The 16507-nt window shown below is 39.3% G+C and overlaps 1 protein-coding gene and 1 long non-coding RNA gene across 2 annotated transcripts; one reads left to right on the top strand and one right to left on the bottom strand.

Moving 5' to 3' along the window:
* Positions 1–1477: 1477 nt before the first annotated feature.
* On the bottom strand, positions 1478–14769 carry NDUFV2 (NADH:ubiquinone oxidoreductase core subunit V2). Its single transcript, XM_061448792.1, has 8 exons — positions 14663–14769; positions 12623–12688; positions 7369–7431; positions 7168–7284; positions 5427–5595; positions 3506–3615; positions 2465–2541; positions 1478–1633 (listed from the first exon to the last, which is right to left on the bottom strand). Exons 1-8 carry the CDS (start codon positions 14702–14704, stop codon positions 1540–1542), a joined length of 738 nt encoding a protein of 245 aa, XP_061304776.1. The 5' UTR covers positions 14705–14769; the 3' UTR covers positions 1478–1539.
* Positions 14770–14995: 226 nt separating this feature from the next.
* On the top strand, positions 14996–16033 carry LOC133266371 (uncharacterized). Its single transcript, XR_009742346.1, has 2 exons — positions 14996–15120; positions 15598–16033. It is a non-coding gene; the product is annotated as an uncharacterized LOC133266371 (long non-coding RNA).
* Positions 16034–16507: the final 474 nt, after the last annotated feature.

The following is a 16507-nucleotide window of genomic DNA, read 5'->3' as shown; positions in this document are numbered from 1 at the left end:
TAGATACTCAAGTGACCTTGAAGAAGAGCATTCAGCAACTTTACAGATAATACTTCAATCCATGCGTTATTTCTCATAGGCACAGTGCTTTATAACATTTACATATAAGATCAGGCTTTTTCATTCTTATTGGGTGACTGCTTCACTCGTGAGTTATATTTATTGAATTTACTTTTCCATTTGTATGCAATTCAATTATTTCATTTTATAAATTTAGTAATGTAGAAGGGAAAGCAAGTTTTACATACAAATGATATTCTCATATATTTTGCTCTCAGAACTACCAACAGTAACACTACTTAAACAGTATATCAAAGAACTTCACAGAGTCTATTGAAACAAAGGTAGGGCATGAACAGACTATAAGAGATAACCATTATGCAGGGAAATCTGTAGATGCAAAACTTGGGCAAGGGAAAACAGTTTAGGAAAGAACTGTTAATCAGAGTATCAAACCAAACTAAATATAATACAGAATAAAATATAAATAATACAATTGAGCTCCATCTACCACATTAATTATAATCATGTAAGTTCCATGGCAGATTTTAGTAGAGGCAGACAAAGTATAGTCTCTGGTAACTGACATGTTCATGTTTCCTCATTTACATTGAAAAGTGTGTGCGTACATATACATACACTTGTAAAATGTGTCAAATGCTTTATATACAAGTATCAGTATACAATAATTTTTTTAAAAAGTTATCTTTGATTTTTTTGTATTGGGAGAAGAAGAACCTCAGTTTCACACAAATTTTGTTCTTAAAAGTAGCAGGTACACAGCAGTAAGGTCAAAGAAAGATCTGCGAACCAGATACCTAGTTTTATATATTACAGTTAGCTAAATATTAAACTGTTCTAGTATACTTTGTTCCCCCCCCCCCCCCCCCCCCCCGCATACCTTGGCTGTATTGAATAAATTTGTACAGGAAATGGTTACTGTTCATTCTTTTTTGTAGAGTAGTACTGCTATTTGAGTTTTTTTTTTGGTTAACATGATAAAAAGATAATTCTCACATCTTCCCTGTTCACTGAATGGTAGTAGGAAGCATTAGATTCAAGAAACACTTCTTACGGAACCTACCAGATTTTTTATGCTTGATCACCTTTTTTTGTTTTTGTTTTTAAATTGCAATTAAAAGTAGTAAGCAATGAAGCTTTGCCAGATAATTTCCTTTCATTTTGTTTCCTTGTGCATTTGCCAGATGTGCCAGTAATTTAGGCAGTTTTGTTGCTTCTTCAAAGAACCTTAGAAAAAGATAAAAGGTTTTTTTAATGACAGATCAAAAGATGCAGCTATCACCTCTCAGTGACTGTAAGTGGACTCTTTCAGTGAGCCACTTCACATTTGACAGAACCACTTTTCTTATAATCTAGAATTATGATTATGCTTTGCAGTAGTTAAAACCACATAAGTTAGGTGTTCTAACTGCTGTTGCTTTCTTGATTTTTAAAAGAAGTACTAGAATGCATATAATTTTACGGAAATTTAGAATGAGTTTATTATTTTCAGACAGTTTATCTTATATTACAAAATCCTTAGAGATCAGCTCGAACTCCAAAACCTGGTCCTTTCGGTGGCTCAGTCAGAGAAGTAAGGCCACCAGCTGGCTCACAAGAGAAACGTCCACTCCTGAAAAATGAAAAACAGTGTTTTATCCAGTGCTAGTACTGTTATCACCTCACATACTGTGTGCATCTGACTTAAGCCTGAAGCCACTTTTTTCTTTCATTCTTTCGTGACAAATAGTTTCATAACTGAAATACAAGATAGGATGACTGGTTTTCTTTTTTTATTGATTTATAGGTTGGCCAGACAAAAGTGATGCTGATCCCAGTAATACCAAAGGCAGTATCTGATTACAGTGGTCATATTTTTGTTAAAGATGCTTCCCTGTGTTTGGAAACTGATTGTTTTAAGACTGTTGTTCTTGTATTAAAAAAAAACAAACAAACCCAAAACATTATGATGAAACAATAGGAATAGGTAACACATCCAAGTCAAATTAATTCCCCCATTCACACAAACGTGTGTAGTTGGGCTAACAGAGAGCAATGGAAATTAACAGTTCAGAAATAACCCTTCCACAAACTTGCAATCTTTCTGGGTTTTGTCAGAAATTTAAAAGACACCAAACAACAGGAATTTGTTGATTCCCATGAGCTAGAAAAATAAAAAGGCAACAGGTGATACCATTCAGTTATTAAGTACTAAGCCAAATCAGAATTAAATGTTTTCACATTTCATGCTCCTCTAGTGCATCAAGAACATGCAAATTCTCTGTTCCTTTCAGTTCTTTTTGGCTTTGAAGATACCGCAAGGCACTGAATACATGCCATTCTGTTCAGGATGTGAATTAATGCCTTTTATCTGTAGGTTATGACCTCAAATCACTGGAACAGGAATCTAGTTTTTCAGAAGCATCAGCCTTCAAGTAGTTGGCCAGTATTATACAGAGCATACCTTGGGCCAGGTTTGGGAACTTTGCCAGCCTTCAGTTCATCAATTATGTCTTCGATATCTTTAGGTGTCAAATCTTCCTGTAAAAAAAAAAAAAAAACCACAAAAAAGAAAACAAATAACTGACCAAACAGAAAAAAGACCCTGCAAAGTCAGCAATTGCAGTAATTGCAGCATTCAAAATTCATCAGATTAGGGGCTGTCAGGTGTGGTGAATTTTGACCCTGTCCATTAACATGCATACTTGTTTAAAGAATTAGGAAAATTAAAAAACCTACTGTCATTTTAATGTTAAAATTTGTTTTATATATATTGCAGAAATTATGTAAAAACTAACAATGTTGATGCAGGTCATCTGTAACATGGGCTTGTGTTTTCAGTTTCCTTGGTACCTCAGTGAGCTGGATCTCTGTCTACCCACTGTATCCATAGTGGTACATAATGGTGTCAGCTGTGACAAAAGCAATTGTGGGTATAGTTCAAGAGTACAGTTCATAAAAATTAATCAGACTCTGATAACAATAAAATATTTTAAAAATAAGTTGGTTTTGTGGGTTTTTGTTTGGGATGGTTGTTGTTTTGGGTTTTTTTTTTAAGCTGAATTCAGTCAATACATTAATTCCTTTGGTCTGATGGCATCTAGGTCAGGCATAATTCAGGTCAGCCAAATTTAGAAGTCTAAAAGTTAAAAATAGTTAGTGTTAAGCCTGCCCATGCTTTCCATCAGACTGCTTTAAAGTGCTTTTAAAAGCTTATCAAATACCTATCTAAAATCCCAGATTTATGGGCAGACTACTATCACAGAAACACATTACCCCACTTGTATAAATCAACACAGTAACAGAAAGGAAAAATACTCCAATACACTGTGCTACAGATAAAGTGTGCTAGGAGGAGGCTAAGAAACTGAAAGATGTTCTAGGTTGGAAGTTGTCTTTGCCAATAGGAATTTGAAGTAACTGACCAGAACTTCAGAGTCTGAAACAAATGCAAACATAACCCAGCAAAGAAGTTTCATCTTTAAAAAGGGAATGCAATACTTACATAGTAATTATCATTTATTTGTACCATTGGTGCATTTACACAAGCACCTAAACATTCCACTTCTATTAGCGTGAAGAGTTTATCGGGTGTTGTTTCCCCAACTTTTATACCTAAACCAATAAAGAATATTAGGTTCAGCAGTGGTTATTGAACAAGATTAATAAAGTATAAGTACTTCAGAGACTTCTCATTACTTGTGTTTTGCCCTTAAAAACAGCTGCATAGTTAAGTCCTCTTCAATGAGTCCAAAATATTTCCATTCAACAAAAGATTCTAACAAACTGTGAAGTCAGTTTTCATACACATTTTGGAGACCTTAGTTACAGGTTTACAGTTACGACTTACTGAAAAATAACCATGAAATGACAATTCTAAGAAACAGAACAGCTCTACTTGGGAACATTTTTAGTAATCAATACAATAGAATGGAAAATAGAGAAAACAGCTTTCATGTGCTGGTATGAAATATGTTAATATGGCACTGAGTATAAAATTCCCAAATTAACCAAGATTCAAGCATGAAAATTCTTAGCTACAAATTCATAAACAACTTCCAATTTTATACACCAAGGCTTATACATTGAACAACACTATACACAGACTTAGCTTCCATGACATGTTTTTGTTTTAGTGATCCAGACAAATACCTTCCCCAGAGGACAGTTCAGCCACCATAACATTTGAGTCTGGTCTCAACAAAACACTCCATGGAAAGAAGAATGCTGAAAAGCATTTTTCCTCTACAGTTACTGGGGGAGCAGGAACAACACACTAATGTCTTAAGTAAGGCCTGTCTCAGTATGAACTACACTATCATCTTTAATGCTTTGATTTCTCAAGCTAAGAGTTTCAGTTAAATTAAGCTATCTTTGCAGTAACAAACTTCAGCTAAATTTCATCTAAATATGCCTTTTCCAGACCACAGAATATGTGAAATGCAAGATAATAAGCAGCTATTCTGCAGCTGTTCTCACACTGGTTCTTAGGAAGGGTTAGCATAACTTGTAATTTCATAGAAAGGGAAGAGTTGTTAGTTGCTGATCTTATCCCCACTTTTCCTCATAACCGTCCAATAAGGAGGAAAAAAAGGGCTGGAGAACCTCTACTATGAAGACAGGCTGAGATGAGAGTTGGGCTTGTTCAGCCTGGAGAAGAGAAGTCTCAGGGGAGACCATACAGCAGCCTTCCAGTACCTAAAGGGGGCCTACAAGAAATCTGGAGAGGGACTTTTCACAAGGGCAGGTAGGGAGAGGACAAAGGGGAATGGCTTTACATTGAAATAGGGTAGATTTAGATTAGGTATTATGAAGAAATTCTTTATTGTGAGAGTGGTGAGGCAATGGAGCAGGCTGCCCAAATTAGCTGTGGCTGCCCTGTCCCTGGCAGCGCAGGTTGGACAGAGCTTGGAGCAACCTGTCCTAGTGGAAGGTGTCCCTGACAAAGGCAGGGAGCTTGGAACTAGATCACCTTTCTGGTCCCTTCCAACCCAAACTATTCTATCACTTTGCTGAAGTAAAAAAAAAAAAAAGAACAGCCTTACAATTTTCATATAGCATATACCTCAAAAATCTTATTTTGTATATTAAAAAAAAAAGCCATAGCATTCAGAGTCCTCTCCTGTATATGGCATAGCACTCACTTTCTCAGTCCAAGAGCCACATTAGAATAATGAGCTTCCTGGCAAACTGTCTTTAAAACCACTTTAAGGTCAATAAATGGCATTCTAGGCAATGGCCTTTTCTGCTCTGCTATACTGAAATCTTTACAAATAAAGACTGAAGGGAGAATCTCAAATTTGAAGTGTTTAGCACCTCTTCTCCAATACTTACACTCTATTTTCAATACTATTGCTGTTCCCACCATGAGTAATTTTACTTCATTAAACAAAAAATTACAAGTATATTGCAAATCTGTGTCATACCAAGTTTCTTCTTAATGGCTTCTAAAATACTGTCAGAGTCTCGCAGCATGCAAGGTGTGGTAGTGCAGACCTGAATATGGTACTTCCCAACAGGTTTGCGATTATACATTGTATAGAAGGTTGCTACTTCATACACTCTCATAGGAGGCATTTCTAATACTTCAGCAACCTGTAAGAAGGAGAAAACAGACTATACTGAATTCTCGCACAGCATCAGTAAAGGCATTTAACAAACCTGTAAAGTCACCTGTCCCCTGCAGCAGCAGGTAAGTAAGAAGGAGGGGAGGGGTATCAGTGTACAGCTATATTCAAGTGCCAAGTAGAGATACCCGTTACTCTGGAGTCACCACATGTGAGAAGAAACTCCACTGAGCCATGGATTAGCACAGCGAGGAGCTCAGGTCACTTCCCCTCCAGCATCTAGCATCATACACAAGCAGATGCAAGGAGTCAGCAGGGTTTCTAGGTTTCATTGTCAGCTCCAGCTCGTATCACATTTCTGCTCTTTTGCTGTATGAGTGAACAAACTTGTGCGAATCTGCCTACACTAACCCACATAAGCCTTCTGTAAGGGAATACTTACAGGTTGCTGCTATGGTCACCTAATTCAGACAGCAGGTCTGCCTCAGGTTCTGTGGCACACCATGGCTACTTCTACAGATTGGCGTCACAGCTAATAAACGGGGCCGGGGGGGGAGCACTATCTCCATGGAGACAGTTCTGGTGCAATGAGGTCCCTGACCTCATTAACCTGGAACCCTGGCAAACTGCTCAGGTTGAGAACTGGCTCTGTTTTCAAAGGTAACTGTTTTATGTTCCAGTCTCTATTAGCAGGCAAATAACAGACCATGAAAAATATTCATTCACTTTAATAATATCAATCCGAAACTTCAGAGTAAATAGAGAACTTTTCCCATTCAGTATTAATAGAGATTTGAAGCTTTATGCTACACTGTACAAACAGCAGCTGACCTAAAATGCCATCCTCTAAATGTGCCCATAACTCCTTCACTATTTTCTGTAAATGCTCACACTCCTCACTTAGTGTATCTTAATTGAGTTTAAAGCTTCTCATTTTAAAACTGATGATATGCCAGACTAATACATAATGTAACAATTTATTTATATAAACAGTATTTTTTATTTCTTGTTATTTGATTACTACCATGCAACCTATCACTTTGGAACAGTGCGCTTGCTTACTTTGAAACCATTTTAATAATTTGTAAGTCTTCCAGGCATTTGCTGGGAAGTGTTATACTACTTGTATGCTCGTGACATGTATCACACTAAGGCTGGTCAGTCTGCAGTCTTTACAGGCCTAAAGACTGTAAAGCATGATCCTGGTAATGTGCATAGCGTCACTAACCTGTGAGGAGAAAGCCCCCATCATCCTTACCTTTCTTCTTTCCCAAACTTCAGCAGCAGACAAAAATCTTTCAAGTTTCTGTTCCAACTTCCAGGATGTGTCTGGGAAATCTATACAGGGCTCATGTGATTTTTGTTTTATCTGTAGTTTCTAACAACAGGCTAACACTGCGTAGAAAACAGAGCCCCGGGTTTTCTGCGTTAGTTTTCCCTTCCATTTTTTTAAATGTAGCCTCATATGGAACTCTGACAGTTCTGTCCCATGTGTAAATTTCCACATTAGTACGCTTTGATAAAGAAACGCCAATATTCTAGTAAGATACTGAAAGAAAACAATAAAACTGTGCTTGAAAGAGAATTGAGTACTAAATACCTTGTTCATAGCTGATATGGGCAACCATCCATGCTGTCTCTGGGCCAGATCTAGTACTGCCATGACAGCTGCAGACTTGTGTCCCCCTGGGTAGTTGTTTATGATTGCTTCTATCCGCTTTTTAAAGGGAAAGAGGGAAAAATACATCAGTACTGATCTAAAGACAAAGTCTGAGCATTTCCCTGCTTTTTGTCTTCATACCTTTTGGTTTTCAGGTGTGAATTCAAATGGAGTATCTGGATTATTTTCAGGAGTATCTCTGTGCTTCAGGAGAAGAAAAAGATGTGTAAAAATCAGGTTGAGAAGAAATTCAGAACAGATTTACTGTTGTAAAATGTCTTCTCAATAGACAGTTACAGTTGAACTGCTTGAATAAAACAGATATATTCCAGGTAAAGATTTCATAGAACTCAAAGGATTAAACGTCTCTGGGCAAGATATCAAAAATATTGGTAGCCTGTTTTTTTTTTATTTTCCCATGAGAATGCAGAAGTCTTGAAGTGACATTTTCCTATAATAAAATCTTAGTTCTGATAAAAATCCTTATTCACCAGAAAAACTTCCTGCCCAAAACTTTCATTTCTCTCTTATCTGCTCATTACAATATCCTTGAAATACTTGTAGTTAAGATTCATTCCAAACTTTATACAGTTTTCAAATTGAGAAATTTGCAAATTAAATGGAAATCTTCGGGAATAATGCAAACTATACTTGAGCCTTGATGTTAAAAGCAAGTCACAACCAGCTAATAATAAAAGCTTTAAAATGATATTTAGGAGAAAGAAACCCATTCCACTCACTTGCACTTTGATCATTTTCTCAAGTAGCCCAGGGTGATGTTGCAGTTTCCATGCTGCGTTCTTGTTGAGCAGCGAAGGGTTGAATGACAAATCTTAACATTGCAAAATACTTGCATACTGAAAGACTGTCATCAGTGCAGAACTTAAAATATGTGTGGCCCATAGCTATTCCTGGGTTTAGAAATTTTAATATGGAAATATCAAAAGGCCAAATACTTCAATTACATCTGCTGGTCTAATGAGAGATTCCCTTTGCTTATACTGTCTATATCCAGGAGCAGAGTACTACTGCCTCTCTCAATTTGGTAGCATGCACACCTACCACGGTCCCAAGTCTAATATAAAGCCACAGTCATTATGTACTTCACCACCAAGGATGACTTTCCCCCCAAATAACAGGAATTACAGTAAGATAACTGATTCCCTTTGAACACACTAATAATTTATTAAGTGTGAATTTACTGCTTATTGTGTGGTCTGCTAGATAACACAAGACAGCTTTGAGGAACACAGCTGTCACTATTTTAGACTGGCCAAGATAAATGATTTGACTCCTCATTTGTAATGGTGGTGAGGGTTTTGTGGCAATTTTAATGAAAGTTCTCAAAAAGAGGGTGATGGAGAAAAAACAGGTTGGAAATACTGTGCAGCTTTTAAGTTTTTTCCCCTTCCGGACCTGGCTGTATTTTAGCTGAACAGATCAAATCCATGATTCATGATAAGTATTTCCGTAACTTAACTTTTCCTTCTCAAGTCTGCATGCCTGTTTTATTTCAGGCTGCTATTTTGCCTTCCATAGCTATTTGATACAATTGTACTTAATTTCTTTTGCAAATATATTTGATTTATTGAAATCTCCCTCTTTGTCTAGCACAGCTGTTTTTTTCAGTGTATCATCTCTAAATGGGTATTTTATATGTGAAGAGGAATAATAAAGACTTTATATCCAAAGCTACAGCTGTCACACAGTCACTTCTGTGAAGCAAGGCTCCAAAATACACTGTAAAGGCTACAGCACAGGTGAACACCATTGAGATCATAGAATCATAGAATAGTTGGGGTTGGAAAGGACCTTAAGATCACCTAGTTCCAACCCCCCTGCCACGGACAGGGACACCTCACACTAAACCATGTCACCCAAAGCTCTGTCCAGCCTGGCCTTGAATACTGCCAGGGATGGAGCATTCACAGCTTCCCTGGGCCTGTTCCAGTGCCTCACCATCCTCACAGTAAAGAACTTCTTCCTTGTATCTAACTTGAACTTCCCCTGTTTAAGTGTAAACCCATTACCCCTTTTCCTATTGCTTCAGTCCCTGATGCAGAGTCCCTTCCCAGCATCCTTGTAGGCCCCCTTCAGATTGTTTTCCATTTTCCTAAATGGGCTTCATCTATTTCTGTGCTTCAGAGAGTTTGATAGTTTTCATCAAAAGCTTAGAGTTCTAGGCCTACTGAGCTGTAAGGATTTTGTCAATCGCACATTCCCTAGTCTTGATTTGTCTGATGATGCACCTCTTATTCAAGACTTGCATGAACTGGTTTACTTCCGAATAATAAGGGTGCATGTCTCCCTTTTTTTGGGGGACAGATTCTGGTGAGCAAGATCAAAGTTAAGGACACAGTATTGGAGAGAATACTGTATTCAATCACAGAGTGGTTGAGGTTGGAAGGGACCTCTGGAGGTCATCCAGGCCAAACTCTCCTGTTCAAGCACGGCCACCCACCGCTGCTTGGCCAGGGCCATGTCCAGATGGGTTCTGCGTATCTCCAAGGTGGGAGACACCACAACCTCTATGAGCAGCCTGTGCCAGTCCTTGGTGACCCTCACAGTTACAAAAAAGTGTTTCCTGATGTTCTCTGAGGCCATTGCCTCTGGTCCTGTCACTGGGCATCACTCAGTAGAGCCTGGATCTCTTTGAAGGGATCTGAAGGTACTCCCTCCCCCAGCCTTCTCTAGTAGTCACAGCTCTCTCAACTTTTCCTCATATAAGATACACTCATCAAAAGAAACCAATACATTAAGGCTTCCTCCCTATACAAACTAAGTGCAAACAGCTATGTCTGCCAATTACAGACATTTACTGAAAAGCAAGGTCAAACTTTATTAATTTTTTTCCCAGTTCCCTTCTCATGTTCCCCAATAAATTGAAGAATGGTGGAAGTATTCTCAGACCCAAGTATTTCACTGACCATCTTCACAAGTAATTGAAACTGTTAATACATAGATTCTCTAACCTGCTGTGCAGCCCTATGACAAAGCCCACATCAGGGCAGCCTATGTGTTAAGGAAACTCAGCCCATCTGTTTAAAACCATGAAGTAGAAGAGCTATGTTTTAGCTGTTAAGGGGCTAAACACAGCTTAGAAGTCAAAGGCAGAGAAGGCACGTTTAAAGAAAGGTAGACAACTATTATAAATAAAAGTATATTTGAAATCAGGCCTTCCCTGGCCATCAGAAATGCCAGTTTTGGAACAGCTCTTTTGCATTACTATAGGCAAACAATCTACCTAGTTTTAAGCTTCACATATGTACTTCTTTTGGCAGAGTGATCTGTCCATCTGTGATGGTACTAAGTTTAAGTCTCTTCTTGTTTAGTTCAGAATAAAAAGGAGTATCAGTAGTAGTTCTGTTATTTCTATATTTTTCTGATAATGTGTAAGGAAAACAAAACTTGCATGAAAAAAGTTTGTAAAGGGATGCATAGGCATGTAAATCGGAACTGCCTTTTAATACTAGATTTTATGACAACCAGGTCTCCTTCTAGCCAGGTCCCCTGCTGTTACAAAACAAACATGCTGTATGTATTTCCTGTCCTCACAGATAGATTTCATATACAGAAAGTGAAACAAGAACCACCAATATGCTTTGCAAAACAAAACCAAGAGGCTTGTATGTATAAACTGACATACAAAGAGGGCTACCACAAGGTTAGTTACTCCCAGGTAAGTCCACTATTCCTCCACAAGCACTTTTTAACAACCTCTGACACTTTATATAAATTCCAGGAAACTAAGACTTACTTTTCTTTTTCAAATGTTGCTGTTTCTCCCCCCCCCCCCCCGCCCGCCCTGAGAAATCTTTTTTGTATATAGTGTTGATTAAAATAATACATTCAGTTCAAATCAGCAGGAAGAGTTTCCCTTGAAATCTGCTGTGTTAAACAACATCTGAAACTTGCTTTAAAGGTTTCTAGTTGTAATTGTTTGCCCTAACTACACATGCACTGACATCTCCCTTCTCATAGCTTTTTGCTTCACAGAGGAACAAATATGAACCTGTTAAAAAAAACAACTGCCCCCCCTCCCCCCATAAAATACCACACACACTTTCCCCTTTCCCCCTCCCCCTGGAACAATTTTCTATGCTCTTCTAGCAAAACTGCTGCTGTAGAATAAAAATAAAGGAAGTCAGTGATGCCATTAAATAAAGAGCTGCAAATCACAAGTAGCTAACTAGAACACACAACTTCACTTCTCTACTTTCCTTCCTCTATTTTAAGGCTCCTCCCTCCAGCAAATAATTTAAACAGTTACATAAATGTTGAAAAATACCTGGAGAATTTACAAAGCTATTTAGCTTCATGTGCCAGGCACCAACACACATTAGGATGCCAAAGACACCTTTTGCCTGTCTTCACCAACCTCAAACTACACTTGAAGTTTCCTAAGTTGTCAGCCTACACTGTTTTCTCTATTCCTTGAATACCAGCTCTCACTCTACAAATCATCGATGCTTGCTCAAGTTTCTGGAAAAGTATAAAAAGCATGTATTTTAATCCCATTAACTTAGTTGTATGATAAAAGCTGTAGAGGCAGTTGCAGAAAGGCAACAACAGCAAAAATCTGTCCAAAAATGCTGAGCACCTGCTTTCAACAAAGTGGTCAATTCTCTAGTAAAGTGCTGATTTCTAGCAAGCACTGGAAAACCACCGAATTACTCAGCTGTTAAACCACAGACTAGCTAAAGCTCTAAACGGCAGAATGGGGCAGAATACACCTCTTGGAGATGCTTCTGGTTCTTTTCAGAAGTAGACCACACATTTGCTTTACACATTTAAATTGGAGTGCTTTTTCTTTTTTGCAATTGCTATTACTATTTTTATATATATATAGGGATGCCTCTGATAATGCCTAATGGCATCAATTATTAATCATTATGCAACATGCTATATCACATATAAAATGAACAAGAACTGCATGGTTCAACTCACAGTAAGCAGGGCTAAACCTGGACCTAACAGTAATTCTGCAGCCCATGTCAGAAAGCAAGAAATTACACCTGCAAAAAGTTTCATGACCTCCAATTACAAATTCAAGTAACACCAATTATAAAGGGCAACAAGAACTGTTTTATAATGAAATACAGTTTAAGCAATCTTATCTGCAATCACACCCAAATACTACTAGTATCACCATTACCATGAGTTTTCACTATACAAGGAAAGAAACACAAGGCCAAAAACTAAAAAAAAACAACAACCCTTTTAATACCCCATCACAACCATAATAAAAAGTTCTATTGAAAAAAAAAACGCTTCTGTGTAAATGCCAGCAGGCTTCTATAGCAAAGTTCTGTTTACCAGAAGCTTTCAAGCAGATTAAAAAAGCATATGCCAAGTCTTACACATTCCCCTCACAGTAGGACAGAAAATGACTTACCACAAATAAGGCTCCTCCACTGCTATTGCATCCTGCTGTTCTATGTAAGTATCGGACTTGTCTTATCTACAAACAAAATAAAGTACAAAGTATTTAATAGTTAATAATTTACATACTGCTAGTGGCTGCTTTCAGAACCAGCTTGATATCTTCTCTAACTGTAAACTATTAATACTACTATCATAATTAATAATTTAAACTAAGTCAAGAAGAGACTATTAGGAGCTTTCCTCTACTATTAGGAGAGAAAATCTCTTAATTCACTTTGACCGTTTTAGACAACATAGAAGTAAAAGGATTTAACTTCAGGTAATACTCTGCCACAGCGTAATTGAAGTGCCTCGAAGACAAATTCTCATCAAGCATTTAATGAAGAATTTTCTAATTTGTTAGTTTATATCGTAAGTACTTTAAATGTAAAGTCTGCAGAAACTACCAGAACTACAGTGGTTCTTTCTCATTGACATGCTTCTGCAGCTTTTATCTAACTGAGCAGTATGATGAGGCATATGAGGACAAATATAAACACAAATCTGAAATATCATCAGAACACACATCTATATGCAAGTTATTTAGCTATTCTCTGTACTTTCTGTCTGGATCTGTCATGCCAAAACAGATCAAGATTTTTAGATTCTGGCCAGTATTACTAAGATAACTTGTTAATATTATCTTGTCATAAGCAATCATTCTATAACAAATTTAATTTCATATTACTATTATATTGAATTCTAGATCAATTTTTATATTTCCTAAAGTATAGCATATATATTAAAAAATCCCTCTTTAACTAATTAATTTCTGTTACTGTACAAAATTTGTGGGACTCCAAGCAGATCAGCATCAAACTAGTGAGAATATAGTCACAGGGTGAGATCTGAAACCCAAGCCTAAGTGCCAGGGAACTACAGTCCCTTCCCTTCTGTAAGAGCAACCTGATCAGCTTAATGCTTTCAGCAGCAGCTCATGTCGTTTCACCTACAGTGTAATTTCACACGCTGGCTGCTGTCATATGATCAGTACTTCCGGGAAGCACTAGATCTACCACGTAGTTATGTGTAGTGTGTGCACCGATTTCCTCTTTGCTCTCCACTTCTGGGTCATCTGAAAGCAGCAGCTAGGAAAGCAATTCATCTGCCATTCTTTGTCAGAGGCCAAAATGAACTCTGGGATACATGGATAACTGCTGACTGCAGATCATTCCCAAATGCCACCACTTCAAGAGACTTTCAGGCTACCATCTTTAACAACTGAGATGAAACAGCAAATGAAGTGCACTGGCATGGCAATTTGAGTGCCCTCAGTGTGCCAGACAGCACATAAAATACAGGGAAAAGACTTTTGAGTAGAGCATGCAAATATAACTGAAATTCTGCAATGCTGAAAGGAACATGCAAATGAGAATGTGATGCTCTGGTATAAATCATACTAAAGTATGCTAAATAAATATAACACATGTATGCAGTGCTCCTTCAAAATGAAAAACCCTTATTCTATCCAAAGATATTGTTCTGTTTTCAAGAACCACACCTGTAATTTCAGACTGAAGAAGAAACAGGATGAGCCTAAAGGATTTCTATTGCTGTGAAGCGCTGACTCGGGAATGAAAAACAAATTAAGGGGCTTCCTTCCAATAGAGAGTCTGACATATAGACAAATCAGAAACTTTACTTCCATATGGGAAGCTTCCCGATAACCTACAATAAGCACCACGCAGTTGCTGCTGCAGCCTCTTCAACCTGTCGCAGGCAGCACCATTCCAGAGCCTGTCAGATAACCCCGACAAGCCGCGGGGCCTTGAGGGCGAGACAAACACCCGGCAGTGACGCCCTTCCACCACTTGTCCCGGGCCTTTCTTCCCCGTGGCCGAGCCCTACCGCAGGCCCCGGCCGCCCTCCCACTAGGAAGGTAGCACCGGCTTCCCCCACAAGTCCACCCCGCCCGCCGCGGCCTGTCCCCACTCCCGCGGCCTCCTCCAGCCGCGTCTGCCGGCGGGGAACAGACGTACAGCCGCCGCCACAGCAACGGCCTCCCCCTTACCGAGCGTGCGGCCGCGGCCCGCAGGGAATCCCACAGGAACATGGCGACAGCAGAAGCAACGAACCCCCCCTTCACCCCCTTCCCTTCTCCTTGAGTCCTCCCCTCGCCCTCCGCGCAGCGCCAAGGAGACGCGCGCAGCGCCAAGGAGACGCGCGCCGCGCATGCGCTGGCGACGCACCCCTGCGCGCGCGCGTATCCGCTCCCGCCCGCGAGCCGGGCCCCTCGGCGGGTAAGGTCGCGCCGGCGGCCGTTGGCGGTATCGGCGGTGTCGGCGGTATCGGCGGTATGGGCGTTATCGGCGTTGGGTTTGCGCTGTCCCCCGTGCTGGACGTGGATCGCGAACGAGTGGGGTCGCCGCTCGGTTACTGCGCTGGCGGGTGTCGTGGCGGCCTGCTCTGCGAGGAGAAGTTACCCGGGCTGCCCCTTCTGCACTGTCAGAGCCGGACGGTTTGTGTCAAGTAACAGAAGCAACCCACAGGATGAAAAAAACACAAACAAACCAATAAAATCCTTTAGAAGCAAGGACCTGTGGTAAATAGAGGGAAATCGCAGAAACTTGTGAGGCTTTTTGGGTCCTCTGTTTTCCTCCTTTCAGCCCAGTTTTGTTGATTGGGGTATTGAATGTTTTAACTCTTTGCACCTATGTTTTGACCTTCCTTGATCGGAAAAAGGAAGACTTAAAATTTGGTTGTCTTCATGGCTTCAGCAGCCTACCAGTATCTGAAGGGGGCCTACCGGGGTGCCAGAAAGGGACTTTCCATCAGGGACTGCAGTGATAAGACGCTGCTTTGTGCGTTCTGCCTTCTACATGCACTGACCTTAAGTGTCAAAGGCCTGCCTACAGCGTGTGCATACAGTGGCTCAAAACCACTATCAGTAAGTACCTGAGAGGGTCTTTTATGGACCATAATGATTTCAGACCACTCTCTTCCCAGTGTGACCCATCAGTGAGGGAAGCTGCATTCCAGAGAACAAGACTCCTTGTGTTTATTCTTTGGACAAGGGTCTGGAAATGCAGCAGATGATGTACTTCTGCCTGTGTCTCCAGGTGTGCGACGACTGGTGAGAAATGGCCAGACCACCTCTTCCAGTAATCTTGCACCTTGTCCTCAGCATCCTCACAAGTATTAATTGTATGGGCTAGTAAGGGAGAGATAGAGAGTATTATTCCTTTTAGCAAATATACGCTAGACAATTATGCTTGCAACCAAATAACTATTCAGTATGTCACTGGATTTCTTCATTAGTATGCATATTATGTCAAATAATTGCCATCAGGCTTTTGTTTTAAATGCAGTCATACTAGGGATATTTAATGACTGTTACATTACCCTCTGCCCTGAAATACAAAAATAAAGAGATTGGCACTCATTAATTTTCAATCTGTTATTTATGTACAGGCATTTGCTGTATATTTTCTGGCATTCAACAGCAGTACCTCCAGCCACGGCATTACAATTAGACTGAAACCATTAAATTTGAATTGTTTTATAATACATGCTCTAACATTGTTATAGAAACCATAAGTAATTTGCAGTGTAGGGACTGTGAATGTTTGCAAGCCATTTGAAGATTCTTCTGAAAACAGGTCATCTGGAGAGAACATAAGCACTACGAAATGGTATCACAGGCTTCTTACTGCATTGACACACCTTCAATCAGCTCTGCTGTAAAAAAGAAAAGGCTATTAAAATCTTTCTGAAACCTGAGCATTATACATTAGTATGTTCATACTGAACTAGTTCAGTGATCTATTTTAGGAAGTGTGAAAACACAGGGGACAAACAGAAGAGATCATATTAAATAATTAAGGCCTAAAAACATTGGAAAACAAAACATTCTCAG

This window comes from Pezoporus flaviventris, unplaced genomic scaffold (genome assembly GCF_033815535.1).
Source record: "Pezoporus flaviventris isolate CSIRO_AGI_PZ_B2104156 unplaced genomic scaffold, CSIRO_AGI_Pfla_v1 ptg000007l, whole genome shotgun sequence".
Classification (NCBI taxonomy): domain Eukaryota; kingdom Metazoa; phylum Chordata; class Aves; order Psittaciformes; family Psittacidae; genus Pezoporus; species Pezoporus flaviventris.
This window is presented reverse-complemented; position numbering and strand designations above follow the sequence as displayed.

Bases quoted from the DNA above. Each gene is read 5' to 3' on its own strand.
- NDUFV2 (XM_061448792.1), bottom strand. From the start codon at position 14,704: ATGTTCCTGTGGGATTCCCTGCGGGCCGCGGCCGCACGCTCG. The intron at 3,616-5,426 runs GTATGACACAGA...TTATTGGTTTAG, and splicing joins AGCCATTAAGAAGAAACTTG to GTATAAAAGTTGGGGAAACA. The intron at 2,542-3,505 runs GTAAGTATTGCA...TTTTTTTTACAG, and splicing joins AAATAAATGATAATTACTAT to GAAGATTTGACACCTAAAGA.